The sequence below is a fragment of the Falco punctatus genome (assembly GCF_963210335.1).
Source record: "Falco punctatus genome assembly, chromosome: 1".
Lineage (NCBI taxonomy): Eukaryota > Metazoa > Chordata > Aves > Falconiformes > Falconidae > Falco > Falco punctatus.
The window spans coordinates 44,823,364-44,850,808 of NC_137580.1; the positions used below are offsets into that span (position 1 = coordinate 44,823,364).

General features: G+C 39.2%; 1 protein-coding gene across 1 annotated transcript in view; it reads right to left on the bottom strand.

Moving 5' to 3' along the window:
• The window catches only part of RNF212 (ring finger protein 212), a 45,774-nt gene continuing 18,329 nt past the window's right edge, over positions 1-27,445 (bottom strand). Inside the window, exons 10-11 of the mRNA XM_080366698.1 lie at positions 26,967-27,039; positions 1-26,200 (exon numbers count right to left, since the gene is read on the bottom strand). Coding sequence (XP_080222824.1) covers positions 25,987-26,200; positions 26,967-27,039 — 287 coding nt within the window. The 3' untranslated portion in view covers positions 1-25,986. The remainder of the gene's footprint in view (positions 26,201-26,966; positions 27,040-27,445) is intronic.

The following is a 27,445-nucleotide window of genomic DNA, read 5'->3' on the forward strand; positions in this document are numbered from 1 at the left end:
GAAAATTCAGGGAATTCATTCAGTTATTGGTCCCATATACTGAAAATGTCTGTGCCAGCTGTATGAGGCTAGAGAAGTCATCGTGGACAACGGAAAATGGAGATGGACTCAGATCCTGTGAAGGAGAGAGAGGAGTTATGCCTTCCTGTCTCTTCCTCCCAGGGCTCCGCAGGAAGGGCTGGTAAAATGCGAAGTTTTAATTATTTCAGCTCATGTGAGTTTGATACTCCAGAGAAATATTGGAGTGGCTTGTAATTCTGGAAACTGGAAGTTGCTCAACCAGAACTCGTTAGTTTGAAGCCAAGGAATCCATCTCTGTATACAGCAGCTGGAGATGTAAAGAAGAGATATAACTAATCAACTGGATGGATAGCTTCATCAGTCCCCCCATCCCTCCGATCCCATGTTACTGGGTTGACCTGTAGATCATTGCTGAGGAAACAGGGGATTGTCTGTTTTTAATAACTCTGCTGAGACCACTGTAGTACAACTATGTAATGTGAACACCTGGTAACTGAGGACAGAATGGAGGCTAATCATCTCATTTTGAATGGGCCACCAGCCCAAATGCCATTTGCATTTATTATCAGGCTGGACTGGACTTTAGCTGGGCTTGCAAAAGAAAATTTTATCTTTCAACAAGCCCCTTGAGCCAACCTGTTCAAGGAAGAAACAGCACTGAGACATCACAGCAAGGTAATGGAGAACCACAGTCTTCTTCCTTGAAGTACATGTCTAATGTTTAGAGCTATCTTTGTGGCAATGTTGTGCAGGCCTCTGGAAAACAAGAGCTACATGCAGATGCTCAGAAACCCGCCAGGAGCTGCCACAGATTAATCCAAACTACAGTCCTCCAATCTTCTTTGAGGTACAACTGTGACAATCTACATCTTTAGAGACTCTTATTGACAGAACCTCAAAAAGGATCAGCAGTGGTCTTGGAATCCCTTAGAATCCTAGGTTTTATGACAAAGCCTTTTAGAACTGAATAAAGCTGAATAAAGAAAATATTCTGTAGAAGTTAGTCTGCAAAACAACATGATGTCGTGGAGAGTGAAAGTGTTTCTACAGGAAACCTAACAATTCTGCACTGAGGATGTAATTCTGTACTAAACTCCCCAGAAGATTTTAACCACTGGTTCAAACGTAACCAGTTCACACTGCTTGGGTTAGAAAATGATGTTCCGCTGCAACACCAGTGCCCGTGTCTGATTTCTATCAAATGACTGCTGATTTCTTTCCTTTTGGTCAAAGAGCAGTTCCGAAGGTGGTCAGTAAAGGAAAGGGATGCTTGAGAAACAGAAGTGAGAGGGTGGCTTTGTAGTGAAGATTCATTTAGACAATTTGGTATCTATTACCAGCTGAAGACAGACAGTGTCTGCATGCAAATGTGAGGAGGCAGTGAAAGGGAACCTCACACAGGGAGAGAGTCGTTTTTCTTCATTAGCATTTACAAAGTAAGTAAATGACATAAATATGGGATCTGATGACTAGAAAGACAGTGGACATGTCCTGCATGTCACCAGGCTCTCAGGGCTTTTTGCTAGCACCATGTGCTATGATCATGTTCAGGTGCTCTCTTCATCCACTTGACTTTGAGGATTTATTACCATTGTGGAAAGGGTCTGTAATCTCACATCAGTAGGACATGGATGTCTGCTGCTGTACACAAGGAAAACCTTTGTCTTTTAATTCCTTGCCCCTTAAACAGAACAGCTGCACTTAGGGGAAGATGATAAGGATATTCTCAGATGCCCTAAATTCTTTGCCACACTGTCTATGCCTGGAAAGCAAGGAAAACACAAAGAGGATGTGACTCAGAAAATTACAGTGCATGCCCCAAACCTGTCAGCATTTAAAAGTCACTTGGAAAATGTCCTTTAATAACACGATTTGTCTTCTGGTCAGCCCTGAACTGGTTAGGCAGTTGGACAAGATGATCACTGTAGGTCCCTTTCAACTGAAATAATTCTATTCTATTCTATTCTGTTCTGTTCCGTTCTGTTCCGTTCCATTCCATTCCATTCCAGCCTAGCCTAGCCTAGCCTAGTTTAGCCTAGCCTAGCCTATGCTATGCTATAATAAGGGGTACAGGGTGTATTCCAAGAAGAGGGGTCAGTTGTCTTTGCCTTCAGATCATGTCAGGAAAACAAGCCACCAGTTTCTCTACAGAGCATGATAATAGCAATGTCCTATCTAAAATAATTTTTGGCATGCTCCATGACCATTATGCGTGTGGGAAGGGATGGCAGCAAGGGAGGAAGACGATGGATGGCCTTACACTGGGGCAGCTGATTCTGAGCAGCTTCCAGATGGCACCAGTGCACTATGTTTTATCTGTCTCATGAAGAAAGTGGATCTGTCATTCAAATAATTGAGACAGGGTTTCTTTTCACTCTCCTAAAAGTGTTTGAATTTACCTGGTGTTTTTCTTACCGTTACCCATGAAATAAAGATTTTTATCAGTTACGCTGGAATAGCCAGAACTTCTTTATTGTCAGTTCTGTTGAAACAGAAGGCCAGTGATGACTGGAAGAGCTGTCAGCCTGTGCAGGCTGATGTGAAAAAAAATTTGCTGAGCCCTGTCATTCAGATAAGGAGAAAGGACCAGCTCCTGCTCTGTGGGAAACAGTGTGGCTTAAACAAGGGTCTGCAATTTGGCAAGAGTCAAAAAGCAGAGGGGTATGGGTGGGGAGATATTTCTGAAGTAGGTATTGTGGAAATAGCATCTAAAAGATGAAGCAAAGATGGCAAGAAGCTAAAAAAACATTTACAAGATTTTGTGCAGGAAGGAAGGAAGAGACAGAAAATCCATACTACAAGACCAAGTGTGCCAAATCTTCCCACCACCCTCATCTAGCCCTATTATTGTGCAGAAAAAAAAGGGGAGATATTTTGGGTAGAGCTTTAAAACAGGCAATCATTTGCTTGAAATGAAACAAAAAAACCTGGTTTTAATTTCCCTGTTGAAGTACTTTCTTTTGCTTGATGTCAGCAAACAGCCAGAACAAGATGGCTCAGAAGAACAGTAGGAAGCTTTGTAACATGTGATTGCAGAAAGAGTTAGCAGGGACAGTAATCTGAAAGTCTTTATACCTAATATCAATTCCTTTTAGCCTAGCAGTGGAATCTGAATATACTGTTAGTAAGCATTACATGCCATACCCTAATTACAGTACTTACATACAAGAAATACTGTTAGAATGCAGCAGCCCCTGCCTTGGCCCCCTCATGCACAAATCCATGAGACAATACACTTCCCATGAGTCTTTCAACATGCCAGACAAATGTTTTTTGCAGAGAAAAGACAAAAAAGGAAATTTGATGAAGGCTGAGGCAGGGGAGACAAGAGGAAGGAAAGGGAATGTGGAGTGATAAAATGGTGAGTACATAAAAGCACTGGCCGTACAGAGGGATTAGCAGGACTGTGGCACCCCCTTTCTTGCAGCATATGGTAGCATTTGGTCACTCGAAGGATGAGAAGACCCAGCAGAGGGATGTCCTCCTGCATTTCCCACCCTGCAGACACCATCACTGCTGTTTTGGACCATGACAGAGAACAGATGAACTAGATATTACTTCGTTTAAACGATAAATCCAAGCTAAACTGCTAAAAATAATTTTCATTGTTGTTGGTTTTTTTCATTTTTAAATCTCACAATATTCCTTGAAGGCAGTTCCTCAGCAGGAGCTGGAGGAAAATAGGCTGGTTATGGTTTAATGGACTAGTCCCAGAGAGCTTTTCATAAAATAGTTACAATATTATAAATGAGAAATGTTGTAAGAATAGCTAAAATGGGAATTTACACAAAGTATGGTGCCTTTTATTTGCATATGACCTCAATGATTATGTGCAAGATTTGGCCCTCCTCACAATAAGTGCCACATTCTGGTTAGAGAAACATGATGCCTTTGTTTTGGCAGAAAATAAATCTCTTAAAGTAATCAAAAATTCATGTAAATGTATTCTAAAAATATCCCTTCCAAAACTGTCTGTGCCAGACAAAACAGGACAAAATATTTGCCTTTGACAGGGATATTGATCTATATAATGTTTCTTTTCTTCTCCCTCCTTTGCCCTCTTGATTTTCTTCCAAGCTCCCCTCTTCTGGTGCTTTCAACAGAGCAAGGGCTTCTGAGAAGGAACATCTTGAAACACAACTTTGCCAGCTATCCCCTGATTTTTATTGACACGGAGGCCCTTTACACTGTTCTGGCAATTTAGAGAGGGATTACATCCATTTTTAGCTCTTTAGACTTCCCCCAGCATGTATAAGGACCTTTGTGTGAACAGGGACTTAATACGCACAGTACACAAAGTTGCTTTGGATGCCCTCTCCCCTGCTTAGAAATAAATGGAAGTGAACCTGGAAAAAATGTTTCACTTCCTAATGAAAGTCGATCCACCTAGAAAGGAATCCTCATAAAGAGGAATACTGCTCAAGGCAGGGATTTCTCTGAATAAAGTAAGTGTCTAGGTGCTCAGGAGATGGATTTCCTATTCATCGGTGTACACTAGTGGCTTTATAATGCTATGGTGATGCAGAGCACCTATGCTAGCTTAAAAATACAAGGTTTAGGATTGCTGGAACAGCAGTGCAAAGCAGCTGAGCTAGACCAGCGTATCTGGCACTTGTTGTGGTTGTGGAAGCTAATTTAGACCATCTGTGGTTTCCTTACATTGGTCACTGCTGAGTTCTCACACCTTTTTAAGCTGGGGTGAGGAGAAATTGCACCACTATACCCTTCCAAGATCAGGATTTTGTTTAATGCCCACTTTTCTTCAAAGCCTAACAGTGTAAAAAAATATCTGCATGTTTCTGATTGATATGATTACAAAACAGGGGTGTTGTGGTGGAGGGGGGGAGTGGGTGTTGTGGAGGGGCGGTGTTGGGGGGTAGAGTGAACTTATTTCTTGTTTAGCAGAAAACGGCAAGTTACCGGGGGGGTGGCATTTCCAAACAACAAATATCCCACCTGTCTCTTTGACCTGGCACCCTGTCACACCAGAAGAGTGATGGATTCAAGCTTTTATACAGTTGACTGCTGTTTCTGAGTCTCATTTTTCCACCAAGGGCTCTATTTCCCCATTAGCACGTTTTTATTTCAGGCAGACTACAATGCCTTGTCTGTGTGTGTTTGGCCAGCCATGGTTATGCCTGCTCAAAGGAAGGTGCAGACACAACCCATCCCTTATGTGACTGTATTTTAACAGCTCCCACATGCTGCTGATGGGCAGCTGTCCCTTCTGCTCCCGTGCTGTACTTCAGGCAGACCATCACTGAGATAAACCAATATAACCTATTAAGCATAAGGTAACGTGGCTTTTGAGGGACAAAATCAGATGAGAAAGAGTCTAGATACTGAACCTACTTGCACAGACTTACAATTTCTCTGTAAGGAGGAACAACACAGAGGCTGACTCTGAACTCAGTCAATCATTTCAAAATGCAGTCAATAAAACCAATGTATAATAGCTGCTGGTAACCACAACCATGTGTCAAAGGAACCATCATATTTTCTAGGAAAGAAGATGTGAGAAAGTCTGGTTATTGGACCATTCTTTTTCCTGGAATACTATAAGTCTAAAATAGCAGCTTAACAAAACACCACAAAGATCAAGAGAGATTTGCTGTCAAAGACCAAAGGAATCACAGAGTTCCTAAAACTGAGGGGCCTTTGAGGCCAGAAGGAGCGTTGAAAATGGTCTTTTAGCTTCTCTTTCACTCCTTTATGGTTTATTTTTTTATTTGTAGTTATTTACAGTTATTTGCAGAACTAAATCCTTCTTTCTCCTAATTCCCAATTCATACGTTCACATGGAGTAAGCTTAACGTGTTCCAGACCCATGACATAAAGTAGCATTCAGAAATCTGAAAATATACATCTTTATCTTTGTGCGTACACTTAAGTACATGGAGGGCAGCCAGCTACTCTGCTAGCAGTTGCAGGCTAAGGATTTCAGCCTTAAGATTCAAAGTCCTTCAGGTCTTCCAGTTTTGTGACAGGGTTTACTGTTTGCAGCAACCTTTGAGAAATGCTACCACATTCCTGGTCCTTCTTTCCCTGCAGCCCTCAGAGATGATGTGCCGGCTCCCTGATTGCTAGTACTTTCACATTTTTTGGAGCCAAATACTAAGGGAATCATATCTCCTCTACAACCTCCTATAACCCTTCAGACAGCTCTTTGTGGGTTTTATGCAGTGCATAACTTTCAAGAAAACTAAATGAAAAATTGAGCAGGTCATCTGCACCCTGCAACCTGTCACCTTCTACACACAGCACCAAGCCTGGGATCCAAGATCAGGGCTGTGCGCAGCCCCATGAGACACCAGTTAGTTGGAGTAACATCATCCAGAACTGTATCTCTGCTAGAGTCAGGCTTTTGGCTTTTGATGAACAAAATTAACACTTTCACCTCCTTCTTGAAATCTGGAAACAGCCTGTTCTGTTGAAAACACATCGGCATAATTCTTGCCACAGGCATTTAGTGGGCTGTTGGATATCGTGACAGCGTAAGCTGCCAAACAGCTTTGAAATGTAGGCTCAAGACCCAGTGTATCACACCTAGAACTGAGATCACTGACCCATCCAAATCTGGTTGAGTTCCCTCCTTATGCTCATCAGAAAAAAAACACTGCAAATTCCTCACGTGAAGAAAAGAGGAAGCTGTTGCAGCTGCTTGTGAAAATCAGCCATGGAAAAAGAGCTGGGAGTTGACGAGTAGTAAAGGTGCTTATATACCATCACATTAAAATGTGCTTCTCTCTTGGAGAAAACATTCTGCATGCCATCGTTCTGTGCAACGCACATCCAGTAAGCCAGTGAAATTGCTCTGAGGGAGTAAAAGGAAGTGATATCCCTCCTGAGGAGAGCATGAGGTCTTCCCTGAAGACACCATAGTTGTTTCTTAAACTGTATGTCAAAGTCAAATAATTTGCAACTTCTACTGCAAAAGCAGGAAGGAATCGGATGTAAGGATCACTCACTGCATGGAAATAAGAGGTTTTGTCTAGCTTCCTTGAGTTTCTTCCTCCACCCCCTGCTGCTGCCAGATCCTCCTGAAAAAGAGGTAAAATAATAATCTCATGAGACTATCTATTACTGACAGTTCATTACACTAATTTGAAAGGGATTCTTGCTCTCCATTTAAAACTGGAGATGGTTTTGTCATTCATGAACGATTTCATATTCGTTATAAAAACATAGAACTGTGGTAATGTGTAATTTCAGTAATAAACTACCTTTCACCAGCACTATTAATCCCTTTCATATTATAGTTAGAATCTCTCTCTGATTTTATTTTAAAAGATAACAAAATTTCTCAGAGTACTTAGAAGCTCCCTCATGCTGAGCTGTTCTTGACTTCTTGCTTAGAAGATGGGTCAAACGGTGTGATGGGGCAGAATTACATCTGACAGACTGATCTTCACATCTCCATGACCAGTCTTAATAAATCAGCGGAACATATTCTCATTAGATGTTTTGTTAGTTTCTACTTTTATTAATGGGGCAATATTTTTCTATAAATTTGCAGAAACACAGCCACGCTCAAAACTCTGATTTCAGAGGTTTGCTAATTTATAAGCAGTTTGTAAAGTGTAATTGTAAAATAGTCTTTTTTTTTCCTTTGGAGATACCAGTATTTTGTAGTAGAATTTTGCATGTCTGTGCAAGATCTTGTACATGTATGTACAGAAGCACATACTGTTGCATGATTTGTCTTTGGACAGAAATTTCCCATGAATATAAATTAAACTATACCACAAAAGTGCATACAGTACAAACACAATTACATCAATGTGTTTCTTACATATTTTGGCAAATTAGTAGGACCTGGTTACCAAATTTACGATGTTCTGCTCCCGTAATAAATAATCTGTGAGCCCATTAAAACTGTTTCTCATATGTCATTAACTACAATAGGCCCAGCACATGTGCAAGCATAATCTCCTTCCTAAAGCCAGATACTGTATATCAAACTTCAGGGTTTTCTATGTGGCCTGTTTAAAATATTCTTGGAACCAAGGGAATTAAAATGTTTGCGGTGTATTTGAGACCTATAAAAGACTGAGTTCGTTTCTCCAAATGTCAAATAATTTTTCCACTCAACAGATGCATCTGAGCTATTATTCAGTACCTCCCACCATCATATCCAAGCCTTAATCTGCTAATCACCAGCAAAAAGCACCTCTTCCATTTTAAAAATGCTCAAAATTACAGGTAGAGAAAATATTTTCTGCTAATTAACATCTTCCAGCTTCAGCCTTAACTCAGAAATGTCAGACCACTTCTGTTCTCCTCTGCCCTTGTATCTATCCATTTTACAGCCATTAGCAGGTAGTTTTATTTTCTTAGCATCCTGCAGTGATTCATCTCCAAACAATTTTATAGCCTTCGCTTCCCTCATAAAAAATTAAACCCACCTTGATAGTGAAAAAAACCAGGGGATGGAAAAGTTAAACAATTTGCTCATGGTTGCACTGGAGCTCTGTGGATAAGGCATCTTGCAGGAGTGCCAGCGCAGCACTGAAAGCCACCCTTCCTTTGAGCAACAGATCGCAAAGCTTTTGCAAAACCCCCTGAATTCAAGCTGAGAACAGTGTTGCTCTTCCCACCAGCAGCACCACTGCTCACTGCAGAGGAAGCAAACTGCAGTTTGAGTAAAAGCTGGTAATGGTCAGCACTCTGTGTGACTGCGCAACAGCAAAAGTTGCACTCAAGCTTCCAAATACTTGTCTCTCTCTCTCGTCCATAGTCATTTGTGAATTTTCATTTGTGAGAACGTTTTCACCCTGTTCTGTTTCTGACAAAGCTCAGAGAAGAAGCGCCAGTGATATTACAGACATCTAGCATACTGTTTACTAAATAATTCTTCATTACATCCCACCAACTGTTTTATTTGGAGGGAAACAAACATTCTTACGAATACAGCAGATGACATATGAAATTATAAAAGTGCCTATTGGGTAAATGAAAGATGTCCTTTATTCTCAAAAAACATCCAGCTTGACAAGGCTGATGTGGAGCACTGTACTATGCCAGATACATTTGGAAACCATTCCAACTATCACTTTGAAACTCTGCCTATTTAAAAGTTTTGGCAACTTTAAGCACATGCACAAAATCTTCAGCAAAATTGCTGTTTTAATGAGACCAGCTCTGCCAGGAAGCGACAAAGCAACCTAATGCCATCTGTTTGCATCTACCCACATTTAATCTTTTCATGTGAGCCAAACTTACAGTCATCAGTATTGTTTTACTGGTATCATTATCTGGCCTAAAAATAAGCTATGGGTCTTATTCATTGCTGCAGTAACTGAAATCAGCATGCTTACACCAGATATAAGCTTTACCCAATGCTTTTTTGGACAGAAAAGAAAACAGGAATAGTTCAGCTCCATATGCTGTGAATGCAAGTGAACCTTGGCTAAGCAGACACGCTTTTTTTTGCATATGCATTACAAACTGAGAGCTAACTACGCTTGTGGGTCACAGTGGCTGCGTTCTGAATCTCTGTGGAGTTAAAATACACAGAATTAAAAAAGTTAAAAAGATGTCACCATGATCCTGCGCTGCTGCCATGTAGGTCCAACCATTCAATGGTCCAACATGCAGTAAATAAATTCTGGCTTCTTTTCTATGCAAGCCCTAGGTCCCTCGAGAGTTTTTTCTCCATATATTTTCTACAGTTATAAAATTTTTGGACAACCGCAATGACAAAACATGAATATGGGCATCGGTGGTTTCTTTGTACTTCAGTGCAAAACTTAAACCCATGAATTGATGTGACGCTCCAAAGAAATACACCGCTGAGAAATGTCAGCTTACATTTCATGATGTCTCTGTCTACACATTAAGAATGAAGTAACCAGTGTTGAGTGTGAACTGCAGGAACCTGGAGCAGTTCTTGGGCTCTTATTCTGAGTATGAGCTCCAGTTACATCCCAGCTCCCATGCAGGGAGTACCACAGGCATAAATCTCTACTCCCTGCCTCCTTATTCCACCCTCCCTCAGTTTGCCCTCATTTTCTAGCCTCTGGGACCCTGGCACATGGGTTGAAAGGAAGCTAAAGCAAGATCCACCAAGATCTGTGCTCTGGGCAGCACCAGGATTGTGGAGGCACCTGAAAGCACACTTGTCCTGCAGTTTGAGGCAGTTTAAATGTTTCAAAACTTGTTGAAGAACATGCAAGGCAAAGGCAAAGGTTTTCAGACTGGCATGATGTGAGTTGGCAACAGCCACCTTTCCTGCTGGAATATTTAAGACTAGAAAGATGAATCTTTTATTTCATTTTCTGTGGTATGGGACTGTACACACACAAAAAGGGATGGGCAGACAACGTCTACATGTTGTTAATAAATGCTAGCACAAAATTGAGATGATCAAAGCAAAGGAAGACAAACTGCAAACTTTTTAACACCTGTAGGATCTGGAATAGGGCAATGCTTACATTGGTGGGCTTGGCATTCCTGGGTTAACAGTTGGGCTTGATGACCTTAAAGGTCTTTTCCAACCTAAATGATTCTATGTTTCTATGATTTTATGATGTCTAGTGGATGGAGAAGGAAATTTTCCTGGTTTCCTACTTGCTTTCCTCACCTGAGAATAAATATGTGTGGAATTACTGTTCTCCAGCACTTTTAAACATAGTTTACTACAAGAAAGATGTTAATTTTATTGGCTAACTATAGACATTCTCCTGCAACAGGGATAATTCCCAGTTCTTTGGGCCTTTCAGGACTTTATTTCTTACTTGTTCAAAAAACTACTTATGATCACCTATATCCGCTGAGTTAATGGTACAATTATTTTTTGTTGTTTTGAGAAGCTTATGTTACGATCTCTGAGACTATATGGGATTTAGGGATTTCAGTTTGGTCTTTAGTGGCTCATATATATCACAAATCTAATACATACTACAGGACACAGACTAAAACGAAATGTGTAACTGAGGATGGCATTTCTTTGAAAGCCCAGAGTGCCGTAGTACACTGGCAGGCTAATCTGTCATGACTAAGAATTATTATATTCATAAGTCTATACCACACAAACCGAATCCTCTGATCTAAATAACATTACCCTGGTTTATGGCAGTGTTACTTAGATTGCATTACAGCCCCTTATCCGTGGCCTTGTTCTGGCTTTAAGTGAAGACAGATTCTGGTGCTTTATATAATGGCTATATTGCCCATTTATTTTCAATGCTAGAACAATAGACATGAACAAGTCTGTTTTGTAAAGATTCAGTACAGCTTGATTCATCTATCTACCTTAGCATCCTCTTCGGCAAGTACTATATTCTGCTTTTTGACCAACTTTTTGAATATATCAGTCTTCTCTTTTTTCAACACTGTTCCTTTTATCTTGTGTGCCTGATTCTTAATCATTAGGACTTCACTAAACTGTGACATAAGCAAACTTTTCCAGAATTTTCTGTCCCTTTAATGTTAAAGTTCACAGTTTTATAGATTTTAATTACTATGTTTACTTCATTATTTAAGTAAATAATTAAATAAACATTACTTTTATTTAAGATATTAGTATATCATGTTCTGACATAGAATAATGTTATAGGGTTTAATGTTGATTTCTCTTAAATGCAATAAATCACAGTTCTCAAACCCAGGTTACCCTAAGCATCGCTACGCTGGATGACCCCAAAGGCATAAGCACTGCAGTACTGGAGAGAAGCATGGTGGCTGATGTGTCCGGTCCAGCTTCAGCTCATGGCTTTTACACCAGCTGCTGCAGATGAAAGGGTGTAAAGAGCAGATCTAGGGTAACCTCCAAGGAAAATTTCTTCCTAACCCACCAGGCCTAGGCATTAGATTAAGCTCTGAAAAAGACACATAGCAAATAATTTCGGAGAATGAGAAATAGTTGTTTTGGGTTTTTTTTTTTCTGGTTTAGTCCCATATTATTTTTTTAGTGCAAAAAGAGGTTTATGCTGGCTTTGGGCAGCATGGTAGTGGGGAGGAAGCAGCAGGGACAAGGGAACATCATGCCGTAGTTGCATTTAGAAGGGAAAGTGCCGATTGCTAACAAGAAACACATCCCTGCACTTCGGATGCTATGCTGTTGTACAGGAATAGACAATTCCCTTAAATACATTGACATAGCGTTTGCTGTCTAACATCCATAAACACAGACCTTAGCCTCTGAATACAAAAAGGGAGATAAACTACGATCCGCTTGATTTTAAAATAGCAATTCAACAACTGTTATAATAGCCTCTAATATTTATTTTCTGAAGCTAAATCCAGACCACCAGCCATATTTAGCAAGCACTGGAGCATGAGCCGCCTCTGCAGCGCTGGTTCCTGCGTGCAGAGCTGGAACAACGCAGCCATGAATCAGTTACACGCTGCAGACCACACTCCAGCTGTCTTACAATAAACTAAACTGCAGCAGCTCCAGAAGTTCACAGTAGCGGCACTAATTTTTACCAGCTGAGGACTTGAGCCTTTATCTCTTGTTTAGACTTCAGAGCAGACCTCAGATTTCTGCAGCCCGAGTCTCTAAACAAAGGGTTGATGTTTGGGTTTTCCCTTTTGCCCGGCTGCTCCAAGCGCCAGCAAGCGCGGAGGACCGCTTCCCAACTGGCGATGGGGAGTCTACACGGCTGGCTCGGCCCCACAGAGGATGTCCTCCCTCGCACCACAATAGCATGCAGCTCTGGTGACAAAATGACATCTAATAGCTGGAACAATGCTGCTGTGGATGCGGGAAATGGAGCACCTACCACATGGGTGCTACTGAAAGGGAACTGGCGCCGTGTGCCAACTTTGCAAAAAAGAACACTTTGTTCCTGCCTGGCCTTGGCAAGCTTTTAGCCCTGGCTAATTTAGCATTAAAGCTACACTAGCTGTCTCAGATCCATATTGTTAAAGCCAGATGGATATGCCAAAAACTACAAAGAGCGCAAGCTTTTTGCCTAAACAAATAATACTGACTGTCACTTTGTATCAGGACTTAATCCTGTTAATGAGCTACAGGTGGGGCAATTTCCCCGATTGAACGCATTTTTCAGAGGCCGTTTCCATTCACCGTATTGCTGGTTGATAGCCATAAGGTATGTACTGTAATCCGGGCTGCACTCTTACTCAGCAGTTCATTATTTAGAGTGCCTTTTGCTTTCACGTCGACTCAGCCCTGTTATCTCTGCCACAGCCACAAGGAAATGTTGTTCCCATTTTTTGCAGTGTTTGCAAGCTGTATTCAGGTTTGCACCAGGCTGCAGCTTCATATTTTGTGTTGTGTAAAGGGTTCGGAGGGAGGTTTCAGCTGGTTTCACCCCAGTCCCGTTCTGCTGTACTGAATATTGGAAGTCTCATGGGATTAAATTAACAGCAATGAAAATGAGGTAAATTCCTTGCTTATTCCACTTCAGATCCTAAGTTCTCATTTTTGCTGCATAGAAACAAGCCACGGATTGGATAATTTTGAGATCTGATTAGATAAGAAAGTTAGCCCAGAAATGCTATTTATGCTAATAAAAAAATACATTTTTATTTTTTATGTATGTTGCTTTAAATTGATCCACCACGTTTCCACAGGTGTAGTTCAACAAGAGAAAGATTTTTATTTTTTTCTCTGAAAAAAAAACCTCACAAAACAACAACTTAAATTTATTTCCCTATTTATTTTATATGAACATCCTTGGAATGAAAATCCAGTGCTGCTGAATGAACAGATGCCACCTTAGTCCCCTGGAAACTGCATGAGTAGCTGTTCTTATATTGATCCAGCTTAGGTGCAGCAGGCTGAGTGAGTAGTTCTTTGAGCACGGTTTGCTGTGTGACATCCTGGCTTTCCTAGCTCTGTTTGCACTCTGAAGAAGAAAAAAAAATGGGAGAGGAGGCAGCCAGGGTACCTGTTTACCTGTCCTCTGAATAAGAATGTACTATTTCAGGTAAAACATGTTGGGCTTGCGGTCATCCTTTATTGGTTGACAAGTGGAAAAATATGAAAGACACATGTTTTGTAACGAACATGAATTTCTAAAACAATCACCTGTCTTTGAAAACTCACTACTTTTTTCTGAAAACCAGTTCTGCTGCTGAATACCACATAAAGACCAGTGCTAGTTCCAGGCATAAGGGCTGCTCACTTCGCTTCCCTAGGCTGCTTTGCAGGTCACTACCACAAATTATTTGCTGCTTGTTGTTAAGTACTAGACAAAAAGGGCTATTTTAGGTTAAATGAACAAACACCTCTTTGAGTACAGGAACTAATAAGAGGCTGGCCTCCAGCAGACGGCTATCTCATACTTTCGTTTGTTTTTACCTGAATTAGATCAGTGCTGCAGTGCGATTTCACCCTTATTAGACACTAGGAAGGCTACACAATGTAACACTAAGCCCAAGGAAGAGTTCAGACAGAGTTCATAGCTAATCAGACATCCCAGGCTCCTCACAGCAAAGCTGCCTTCATGGTGGAGTGGATTCTTGCATGTCTGATATGACTGAGCCACAGAGGCATGGATTTTTACTGTCACCAGCCCATGGGGCTTCTCTGGTGCCTGAACACTACAGCACCCAGCTGGTGTTTTACCCTCCATGGTGAACTGAAAAGCGCTGTCTCTCCCCTCCCAGTTTGCACATAATATTTACTGGAAAAGCACTGAGAACTCTGTTAAAAATAATGCAGTTACATGTTGCATAAATATTTATGGCAGAACAGCATAACGAGGCATAACTGAGACCCCAAGAAAGGATATACATAGCTACTACCATTTAGTGTAATTTTTGTCTGACTTTTCTAAATAAATTGTACAGTTAAAGTGAGTGGTGGTTTTTTGTTCTTTCTTTTTTACATTAGTCTTAGGCTAAATAATCAGAAGTCAAAGATATATTTCATATTGCCAAAGCAATAATATCAGGTTTACAGAAAAGAATTCAAACATAATCCCTACTAATTGTCAAGCAAACATTTGTATATGGTACCCTCCCAGTTATAACAATCTGTTTGCCAGAAGTTTGGCTATTTATGAAATTATGTGGCAAAACACATGCACGTATCTCTTTTTAAACGACCAAAACCTAAGATGTGTAGGAACTATGAGCGTGGCTATCAGGGCTTCACTCCTGCTTGACTTTGATAGAGATTGTTTTCCTCCCCTCTGTATGAAAGAGACTTGATTCTCTATTTTAAAAGTCATTGTTGGCAGAAAGTAGTTATATTCCAGGCACCTCTGGCCAAAAATTTTCAAAAAGAATAAAATTCCCTCTTGCTCAGATGGCCGGGTTCACTTCACTGCTGGGTGCTGGGCTCCTCGACAACAAAATCTGGCCGGTGCCCACTGACTTGGCTTTCGCTGTCCTGTGTTAATATATGCTCTCAGTATCTGCTTGTTAGTGCTTAAAAGGAAAATGTAAGAGGTTGTATTCCCTGAATGGTCAAAACTTTCACTGTCTTAGGGTGTAAAGAATGTGGATTAAACATTGCAGAAAGTTGGGGGAAATATATAGTGAGTACAGCAGTATGTCATTAAATGTGATCTATGAAGTAATATGGCATTACGTGTGGTGTATTCAAATAGTTCAATATTATTGAATGGTAATTCAGGTAAAATAAAATGCCAATTAGCATATCACAAGACAGCAATAATGCACTCTACATAAACTTCCATGCTTTTTTTCTTTTTTTTTTACTCACAGGCTAATTCATTTTTGGGAAACAGGCTATATTTATGAATTTTGGAAACTAAATGAAGCGCAGCAGAGATTGCAGTTTATTGCCTAACAAAAACTATTACTATTTTAACATTTCTGACAGGCACAGCTTAGTCTTACAAGAGCTATTCCCTTCTCTCCAACCCTTTTTTTGTCCCTTGAAACACTCTGTCACCATATTAACAACCAATGTAGAAAATCTGCAGTTACCTCAACAGCATATTGTAGGGAGCTGATTTTCTGATTTATATCTTTCTCAACCGATTCTCAAAGAACAGTGTATGAATAACCCATTGCAAACAACGGGAAGGCTTTCATTGTGTGTGTACTTTATATACAGTATACTTATATTTGTGACATTTGTTTTATAGCTTATATCTTTAGTAGTAATACTTGTAGCTCCATCATCAACAACCAAGGTAAGAGTTTTAAGGGAATAATAACTTGAAAGAAAGATTGCCCCAAGGAAAGATGGCTTGAGATGCAGTGCATTAAAATGTTTTCACATATGAAAAATACTTACAAAGTCACCCTTTGGTCTGAGTTACAGACAGGGTGTGTGGAGCTGATTTCACTGCCAGAGTGTAACAACAATTAATCATAGACCGTAGGAAAGTCACACCGAGTGTTAGGGGAGAAGCACAGGGGCACCACCATGCAAGGACTCCAAAGAGGTTTCCATATGCTGGCATGGAGACAACTTTCTGCCCCATACACACATTCCTACAAAGACTGCCAAAAGCTGCCAATTTCAGCCCACCAGTGAGAATATGAACTCCTTATTCCTGAACCCCAAAAGGCTGCTGTCTCATCCAGTCTGCAAAAAAGGCTTCAGAAGTCTGACGCCTTAGCATTATTATTATTAGCTGACTGTGATTTATGGTGTGAAAGAGAGGGACTGTGGCTGGGGTGTGGCTTGCTAGTTTCCAATTGGAGTCAAACTGGAAATCTAGAGTAGCTTTCCCCTAAATCTGCAACCACAATATCAATATTTACATGAGCAAGTGAAGGTACAGATCCACCATGTCCACGTGCATCCATGGCAAGGTACCAGTCATTCAGCCTAAGCATAGACACACACACCCCTGCCTCATACACAGCCTGCAAAATGTGCATGGATGGGCTAACAAAGAAATTACTTTGTGGGCTTATGTAATTCTTTTAGAAGGACAATATTGTACTACCCAGCATATTGTATATGTATTGTGGCATGTGTTGTGGCAGTCTTTATATATAGGTTGTAAGAACACCGGTTTGGTTAAAGGAACACTCCTTACTATATGTAAAAGCTGCTTTATATTTCATTTACCCATTTTCCACAAGAACTATTGAAAGCTCTGAAAAAGTGATATATGAGCAAATAAAATGTGAATTTACTGCATACAGACTCACACTCTCTGATACATTTTTTCTCAAAACTCAGTGCCAACTGTTTCCCTTGCCATTTTTCTCAAAACCCACTGTGCCAACCAAATGTCATTGATATGTGACTTTCCACACAGATAGACAGTATTGCAATTTTTCAAAATAGTAGACTAAGGCTATTAAGCATATTGCTTTAAACTTGCACCAAAATTGGAGGTTATGAAGGAAGCAGACAATTGGCAGAACTACTCTTTCCACCACATATGTCAGTAAGACCTATAGCTTGGGAAAACTATGCTTTCTGGAATACAGCACTAATGTATTTACCGTATGCTGTGCTAGAAGCTTTTTACATTCACATTAATAACCTGCAAACTTGGTAATTTCACACACACAAACTAGAGCTCTCTCTTTATATTTCAGCAAAGACTTAGTGTATGGTGCTGTAGCATCACTAGGCTCTGTTAATTTTATCCACCCACTCTATAGACTCTATTGGTAAGCTGTGAAATGCTGTCAGAAGTAACAGTAACTGCACTATGCTTGTGGAAAAGTGTAAGTCCTCTACATTATGGAGGTTATTTGTCTTGCTCCTTATCCCTTTATCTATTTATTCCTTGGTTAGAAAAGCTGCATAATTTGTAAGAGACCTGCTAGCCATTACTAGGAACTGCAGAGATTCTAATAAAAGGGGAAATAAATACATAGAAAGCTGGAAAAGCCCATTTCATAGCTTACAATAGAAGAAATAAATAAGTCAACCCAAGTCTACATATCTATTACAAGAATAATGGTGTCAAATCAAAGCACAAAACAGCACAAGCCTTGACCGGAGGCATTCAACCAGCTCTCCTTTAGGTATTCCACAGTCTCTCCTTGCTTTACATGCTTTCCAGGATCAATCCATCCCTAACGTTGCATGGACAACAGCAGAAAGGAGAACATGCATGAGCATCTGGATACACACAAAGAGAAAAGCTGAGCAAGACTAGAACGAAGTGGGTTATGTTGAAAACATTTTTTGATGCTCCTGGCTGCTTTTGTTCCCTGTATCCCTCCCTCTATCTCCTAGCTAGGCTTTTCTACCCTTCCCCTGCACCGTCCCCAATTTATAATGCTCCCGTGTTAGAGGCAACTGCTAGCGCAACAGCTAACCCACAGAGAGCTGTCCCCCTCCCAGGCTGTGTCCTGTTTGCAGATACAGGTCGAAAACAGTTGAGACTGGACCGGGCAATCCGGCATGGCCCATCTGTTCCTTACTCCCACCACACGAAGACTTGCTTCTCATCACCCACTGTGACTCTTGGGGCTCTGTCTGGCCTGTTTCGAATCAGCTGAGTTCAGAGGAGCTGGAGATGGCTGAAATGTTTTTTTTTCACCGTATTCTGCACAGCCAAATGCATAAAGACGCAGATGTACTTAGACCATCTCCAAAGTCAGCTTCTGTTTGGCTCCACACTGAGCTGGGCAAGGATGTCAAATATGGCTAAAACGTGTGCTCGGTTAAGGCAGGGGCCAGAAAAAGCCTTCAGGAATGTCTAGCGGGACTGGCTTCCTCTTCTCTTTTGTGTTGTTTCCTCCAGATGCCTTAACACGGGAATAGACAGCCCTTGATCTTGGCATGGAGGCTGCCCTGATAGCGATGTGTTGAATGCATTTATTTGAGAGGACTTGCGTTGGTTAGGACAAAATACCGCCTGCATGGGGTGATTGTCTAGAGTGTCAGAATTAAAAGTGGATTCTCTCAATGTTGTTGATCTTCTGCAGAGGTTTTGTTTGCATGTGGGCCTTGGCAGCACAGCTGGGGTATGTGTCTGGTTTCAGGGCATTGTAAGGCGGAGCAGCATGTAGAACAGCCTCTTTTCAAGCTTTACTGGCTTCTGAATAGCGCTATGGCAGCAGTATCAGGGGACTGCTGTTTGTTATGGGCAAGACGGTGAGGGACCATTCCTGTGTCCTTCACAGGAAAGGAAAGCAACTCTTTTCATCTGCAGAATATAAAGAATTTTCCTCTTTTGCTGGTGGCAAATTGTGAGTAACTTGATAACACAGCTTGTTCACTGTCTCCTAACACTGCAAAGCCTTTAACATGCACAGTCAAGTTCTTCCCCACCTTGTCACCACACAAATATGACTTTGTGCCAAGAATGTTCTTTCCTCTTCCCCCCAAGACAGCTGGCACCCTAGTACCTGGTAGTGAGCTACTCTCATGAGTACAGGACAAAGTTTAGTGTCTTTCCAAGGGACAAAGTATCAGGGCTTTAAACAAAGTGGAAGGAAAAGCTGACTAGGGCTCATGGGATGCACCAGCCCAAGGATCCTTGGCATAGGATAACATTAACCTTCTCCACAAAGACATTCATAGAGCCGATCCTTTTGTTATGAAGGGCACCATGTATATCGGTGCAAATCTGGCAGTTTTCCCTGCCAGGTGTTGTAGCAGTCGGGGTCCTAGTGATGCAGATGACTTTAGTGACTGCATAATGCTAAGATGGGATACCTAGAAATCCTGAAGGTGCGATATGACAAAACCCCATATGGTCACAGCATGGACATGAGCGGTGTCCTCCTATCTGCATGGATGTTTCTATCTGCACAGAAGAGATCTGTAGAGAGAGCATGACATGATGGCACGTCTGACCATCAGAAACACCATGTGCTGCATGTGCATGTGCAAAGCTGATCTACAAACTGAAGTATGTTGGAAATTTTGACACAGAGACCACAGAAGGAGAGAATTATCAAATTGCATTTCCTCAGGTCATGAGCAGGTTAAATTCTAGAGGAAAAACAGGACCATCGTAGATAAGCCAACAGTTCTGCATCTTGATGAGTTATGGCATTCTTTCCTGACTGCCAGAACATGAGAGTTCAAAAATAAGTGGTAGCAATTTCGCATTTTAATTGGCACAATTGTAGAAAATGCTACTTGGCAAGTATCAGGTATTATGTCTAACAGACTAAGCATTTGTCTGCAACAGACTTCCTTTGTATGACAAAGCAATAAATACACATGATGCTACCTTATATGGTGTAATTGTCACCTTGTGAAAAAGGTAAGTGATGACTGTGAAATGAAACTGAAGCTGGCAACGATAATGCAAACAAGAGGATACTTTCAGCATTAGTGGTGACCCCATTGCCTGAATAGCATGAACCTGTCTTGTAATAAAATCTTATGCTATTGTTTCTGTGTGCACAAAACACCCCTGTAGTGGAATATAAACTCTCCCAGAAAAATGTAAAAGATAAATTGGTGCCCTTTTATGACTTAAAACCAGAAACTTGCTGACAGAAACACTGCAAACAACTTGAGGCCAGTTCAGGCTGTGTATTTCTCCAAGATACACACCACAGCTGTAGCACTGGCATCTGAACTCTGAAGTCTTCAATGCCCACCGTGATGGGGCATCGACCCTGTCCTGAGACTAGCACGTTGCCAAAGTACTCTCTTAGAAAGTTTCCCAATATCAAGCCTAAATAATTTCTTCCTTCAAACCACTACAGCTTACCTCACTAGCATGACTAACGCCTGCTTCCATATTTACTTTTCACATATTTGTAGGCTACCCTATCTGAATTACTATTTTATCTTCCAGTTTAGTTCATTCAGTCCCTCACATTTTTTGTTTATCTTTGGGCACTTTTCTGATGTTTTATCTTCAGACTCTACATTAATTTGTTGCCATTCTTATTATCTGTAGCTTTTCTATATAAATATCACACTGAAAAGGCCAGAATAGTACAGATTTTACTCCACTTACCCAAGAGTTATGGACTAAACAAATTTGTTCCGAGGTAAGTTAGCACCCTCTGGTGCACCACTGGTGCACTGCAAGTTTCCTTAAAGGACGTTAATGCCTCACGAAAGCAAGAAAAATCCAGCGAAGACGGGTGCCTAAGAGATTAATATAGAAACTTTTGTGTTTATTGCCAGACAGAGGAAACGTTGCCTTTTTTCCTTCTCCTCTTCTTAAAGAATAAAATACTTAATTATTTTCAGCTTCTTATGAACAAATGATGAAAGCATTGAACTGGGCAAATTGCATTCCTCAAATGGCTTTTTTTCTTTTTAATTATTTTTTCCTAGCAATTATTTTGCATGATATGAGCACCACTTAGATGTCAGTTTTGAAAAATTTCACATTATAGCTAGTTCACTAGCTCATGTTTTCAAAATTTTCTTTTGTCTGAACTGGGAAGCAAGAGGGTGTCATCCAAAGGTTTTTCTACTCCACACATGTAACTCCTGTGCCTTTTTTTTTTTTTTTTTTGACTTAAATTATGCTTTGTTTTCTCTTCAAAATGCATTTAAAGCCTGTAACATCTCCAAAGATGGGCATTTTTTTTCCTTCAGGATTAGACTGTGGGCTCAAATAGATTGGGCAGTACCTGTTAAATAGAAAATATTACTACGTAGTTCAAAGCAGAAGTAAAAATACATAAATGCCCATTTTTATACTATACTTTTTTTCTTTATTGATGCAATGTTCCAAGTTCTCTTCCCAAACTACAGCCACAAAACATGTTCTTCCTGTGTCGAGCTTTTACCACAGAAAAGGTGAACTGGTAAAGATTGCCAAAGCCATGAAGTTCATTACTGAATTTGTGTGGAAACCACTGCTGTAAGCAGCAATACAGAAATCATTCAGCTCTCTTTTATTCATGTCTTTGAATGACAGGGTGCATTTTTTTATTGTTGTTAGCTCTGTAGAACTAGCATATATGACTCCTTCCTATATGATTCCTTCCAGAAAATCTTCAGACAAGTCCCATTTAAAGACACAACTTTGCAGCTTTATCATCCTCATATTCTGTCTTCATTTACAGCTATGCAATTAATAAGGGCTGGGGTGGGAAGGAGGGAGAAACAAAATTAATGAAAACCAGATATTTCACCTGATTGTAGAATACAACTTTCAGCAACTATAAAACCTTTGCAGGCTTGGATGATGACTCTGCAGTGTTGCAAAAGAGAAATTAAAAAGAATACTGTCTTGTGATCCTAACAAACAGAAAATCATTGGGGCACAATTAATGTGGAAGCCAGCAATCATTTTTTACTAGTCTCATTTTTCAAGCTATTCTAACTCATCTGGAACTAAAGGAGAGTAGGAATTCTAAAAAGTTACACCCCACTCCTTTAGTTGTTTATGTCTGTGATACTGTAAAACTAAATCTTTCAAATGGAATTTTTCTTGAAAGGAAATTTACTTAGAAACGTTATCTAGAATTGGAAGTATAAGAAATTGGGAAGGAGAAAACACACAAACTTTCCCATGGTAAAAAAGTAAAAAGCAGTTTTACACTGAAATAAAGGAAATGTGAAGTTTAAAATTTGTTGTGGAAGCCCCTGCTCCAGAAATGTTCATAAAATTTGTTTCTCCATGTATTTTACTCTCATTCAAGGGGCACACTTGCCCAGTAAAACTCATCACAGTATCTAACTGGGGAGATGATAGAAGAACAATGAAATCAAATACAGAAAGAGTAAGAAAATACATTCACTCTGGTTTTCTGGGTGAATTAAACCACTTTGTCTCAGCATTACAAAAAAAAAAAAATAATCCTTTATAATTTCTTTTCTGTTCTAACTTTTCTCTTAGGTCAAGCAAAACATTTCAACCCAAAAGAAATTTATCATGTGCTTAGGGGACTTTATCTCAAAAAGCCAGCTTTTAGTTATATTATTTTTAAAACAGTCCAGGTAAAGTTAGGGCCGAAACAAAACAAAGGTGCATAGTTGATCACTCAGTCATACCAAAATTTTACACAGTAATGGTGGGAATTCCAGCTTAAGAGTTATTCTCAAAAGAAAAAGTTTTCATTCTGGCACCCTTCATTCAGAGTGTTCAGTTGCTATTCCTGTATGAGAGTAAAGGTAGTCTCCACTGTGGTTTATCTCTTCATCCCAGCTTCCCCATTTCATTCCATTTGGGGAAGAAACCATTCTACCTAAATCAGATGGTAAATATCTTGGAGTGTGGAATAGATAATGTATTATGAGCTCAGCAGGGCCTGCTAAAATGTAATATCTCTCAAACCTTACCCCTTTTCAACAGTGCAAGCAAAATAATTTATTGAGTACGAACCAAGGTTTAGAATTGTGGAATCAAAAATCCATAAATTAATTGGTTTTTAGGACTAAGAGTCATTTCTAATCCTGTACAGATGCAAAAAATTAAAAACAGAGTTCTGCTGCAGCTCAATGCATTCACAGCAAAAAATGCTCATTGAATATATAATCATGTTCCGTTTTAACATTTAGTTAATAAAGACTGTTTATTTATACAATATATTTTAAGCCAAAATTTCTAAGAGTGGCACAAGGATTTTGTACTCCTGTTCAAAACTACCATAGATGTTAACCAGGAAGATCAGTGATGTTTTAAATACATTATTAATGCTGAATGGTTAGCTGTTTTATTCCATTTTGACACTTCATAGAAATTACAAATAGTTTGATATCCAAAGTCTGTGTAGGGCTTCTCCAGATGCTTATTAACCAAAACAACTCACAGATGTTTGCTTATCTTTCTGTTGAATGCCCTCCAAAATTAGTCGATCCTACAATAAGAATACAAGTGCAAATGGGAAAAAAATTAGTCACACTAAAGGAAAACTTTATTCATGTAAACTTATTCAAGGAAGCGAGAAAGGAACCGTTATCAACAATTAGAACTAAATCCATACATTTTGATGAGAACTTTTCTGGAACTCTTTTTATGAATCTAAATAATAATAGTTGTATTTATATAAAAGAACTGGTTTCTCTTTCCCTAAAAGCATTTTTGCTATATTCCAGTTTCAGCTACACAAGTGAATGCCAAAAGCATTGCTCTGCATATGAACTGCAATCAACCTGTAAACATACAGCTCAAGGTTGACTAATACGTAAGTTCAATATAGCTGCTTTATTTTAACTTTGATTTCTACTACAGTATTTACAGATTCTATCAGGTTCGTGCATTATTTCACATGCTGTATCACTGTCCACAAATTCCACAAAAAAAAAAAAAAAAAATTATGATGTAAGCTTCTACAAACTATAAGCGTTCATATCTTGAGTACAAGTGAATTTCTTATAATGTCTTGTTTGGTTTCATTAAGTTTCATGATCTCAAAACTGCTTGGGATGTGTTACTCTTAGAATAGAAAGGTCACATTTATTAATATGGACTGAAAAATGCTTTATAGTGAATTATCCTTTTAATGTAAATAACAAAGATTTCACTTGTGATATAAACTCTACAATATGAAGCATTAGGTTTCCAATATGTGATTGGTCAGGATGCTGGACAAACTCATCTAGGCTCCCTTTCTCACAGAAGGTTGGACCAGATGATCTTTCAAGGTCCCTTCCAACCTGGGCTGTTCCATGATTCCATGATTTTATGAATTAATCTGCCCAAGTGCATTTCCATATCCTTCTTGGGCTGGTCTCTATGCAGCTCAGCTACTTTTGCTAGCCTTATTCTGCACTCAGCAAATAATACCATGGACTACCTCTTTTTTTACTGTCACTTGTGGACATTTATGTGGGTGTCTTGACAGCTAGTTCTCTAAGAAATGTGAAGTTGAGACAGGAAACTTGGCAAATGAGAGAACAGCACTAGGACTGAAAAAAGACATCATGGAATTGGGAAGATTACTCCTGAAATCTGTGAATGGGATAATAGGTAGTTGTAAAAGAAATTAAGTTAATATTGTACAGAATATGGTATAAATCACAAGCGAAAAATGATCATAATTATAATCTAAGCCTTTTCTCTCAGACTGTGAAGGTAAAGAGCACGTGACAGGGAAGTAGAATGATATAAATAACAATATTTATAAAACATAACAGTAAAAGACTAGAAAATGCTTTTGTCTTCTATAATTTTTTCCCCAACATTTCCTTATTCTTTGCTTTTTTGTTTGGTCTGTTTGTTTTAACTATCCAGACCATCTCCTTTCTACTTTTCTTGCTTCATAGGAAAAAAATGGCCTTTACTGTCTTCTCATCTTTTTCCTTTGGTCCATCCTGCTTCCTCTTTCACACTAATATTCTGCATTCTTATTGCCATTCTAATAAATTCTTTAGTCTGCTTCCTCTATAGCCTTTGTTCTGTCCCATGCACTGTTCTGCATTCCTTTTCTACTCCTAACCCTTTTAATATCCTCACCTTTTTTTCCTATTGCTTAATACATCTTCCTTCCTCCTCTCTGCCTCTTCATCTGCTCATTCCCCATCCATTGTTCATTTGCAGAATGAGTTCACTCATTTGCTCCTTTCCATTAATATTCTCTAGTTCCTAATAACCAGGTGACTAATACTTCACTTCTTTCTCTCAGAATATTGCAGTTTCCTTTTATGTTAATTTTTTCTCTGCTGGACATAGTGAGATGTCAACTGTCACCCACTTTCTAGAACATGCAATTCAGTCATACAGGGACCGTCTCCCATTCATTCTTTTCATTATAGACATTTTTCCTCTTTCTTTCCCATGTGCTTTATTAAAGGACTCTTGTTTATTATCTCTGTCTTGCTATGACTCCCACTGAGTTCACTTTACTTCCTCCACTCATGTCTTTCTTCACTCCTTACTTGACATTTGTTGCAAGATTAGTTTTTGCGAATTATTATATGTGTTGATTTATTTAGAACTGATACTTTTTCTAGAAAACAATTATGGACATTGTCAGATTTAAATCTCTTTTAAAATATCATTCTGAGGTGAAGCAAGAATATATTTTCACAGCAAATATTCTATCACACAGAAGACTAAGGCACAATACTGGTCATAAACATCAACATTTTCATATTTTGCTGATAGCCTGTTAACAAGTTTGAAATATCATTTTTGTGTTGCTTAATTTATTTCTTATTTGCTGTTTCCAGTGAATAAGTAATAAGCATATGTTATGGTGAAAATTTTTCAGGAGGCATTAAATGTTGTTATTTCATAAAATACACTTGCCTAAATGTTGTCTTTGCAGAAGTCCAGAGATGGTGATTGGTTGTCTTGTTACAGATGGCTGTGGGGAAGGTGATGTAAATGGATACAAAGGAGGGGTTCTGAAATCAGAAGTAGCCCATGACCCCCATCTGCTACTTTGTGATCCAGATGGTGACGTAAGTGAACATCCACTATGTGGTAGTCTTATAGGTGTGGTTCTGTTAATGACATTAATTCATGGATATGATTTGAGGCTACTTTCATAGTACAAGAGATTTCAAAACAACTTACATTCATAGTGCTAATACTTTAATAGAAAATGCCATAAATTGTTGTGTTCTACACATTCCTTATCAGATTTGCACTTCTTTGGGATTTTTACATATTTTAAAAAGCGGAAGGAGAAAATAAATTATATAAGAATCAGAGATGGAAAGAAGTATTTTGTTATGTACTTTAAATTTGTGCTGGGAAGATATTTTTGGCTAAATGATCATAGAGAACAAAAGTACTTTTTCTGGAGCCATTCCAAGATTTTTCTTGATGTTATTAATTCTTACAGTTAGAGGCATTTTCAATGTTCAGATTGAAAACCTGAAACACCTGCTACACACTGCATTAAGATGCTCAGGTTATTCAAAGAATAGCTCTTGTGTAGATATTGTGTTGTCATCTCTGATTTTTAGAAGAATTATAAAGCAGACATGTTGTTGCAGTTCCCTACTATAAAATTACTACCCTTTGTATAAAAGCACCATGACTGTATATGTTCACAGCTACAGGAACTCAGATTATTTCTGCACAATTTTGAAATAAAAGATTCCAACAATAACACATTTGTATAGGTAATAGCTAGCCTGCAAAATAATATTTCTTCAGATATAGAATATAACCTTTAAATGTACAGATTAATACAGGACATACAAGAGAAATTATGGAAAACAAAATAGGAGACAGTAACATGTTGGAAAGGTATTTAATTACCTTGTAGATCCTGCCCTACTGCTTTGACTTGACATTAATCCAGATGACTGAGAACTTCTGTAGGATACACTACCTGTAAGAATCAAATTTTTGAAACAGGACCAACATGAATTACCCGTTTTACTTAAGAGAGAGCTTTGGAAACAAAGTTTAGTACTTTAAGTGCGTTATTTTGGACAAATTCATGATTGATTTATTCAAGAATGAAAAATAGTGCACAATTACAATAGACAATGAAAGATAAGGAATTGGCTGACAAAATAAAGTCACTTGAAAAGGATTAAAATACCCCTAAAAATTAATAACGTGTTTTTACAATTTAGCACAGACAAAACATTAGCTGAGGTATGAGTTGTCTTACAGTACCTCTTGTTGGAAGATCCAGCAAAAGTGAAAACTATCAATAGATCTCAGCAACACTCCAGCAGAGGGTAAAGGTGAAAAGTTGTCTTTAGTCTCAACAGATTAATCCTACTTAG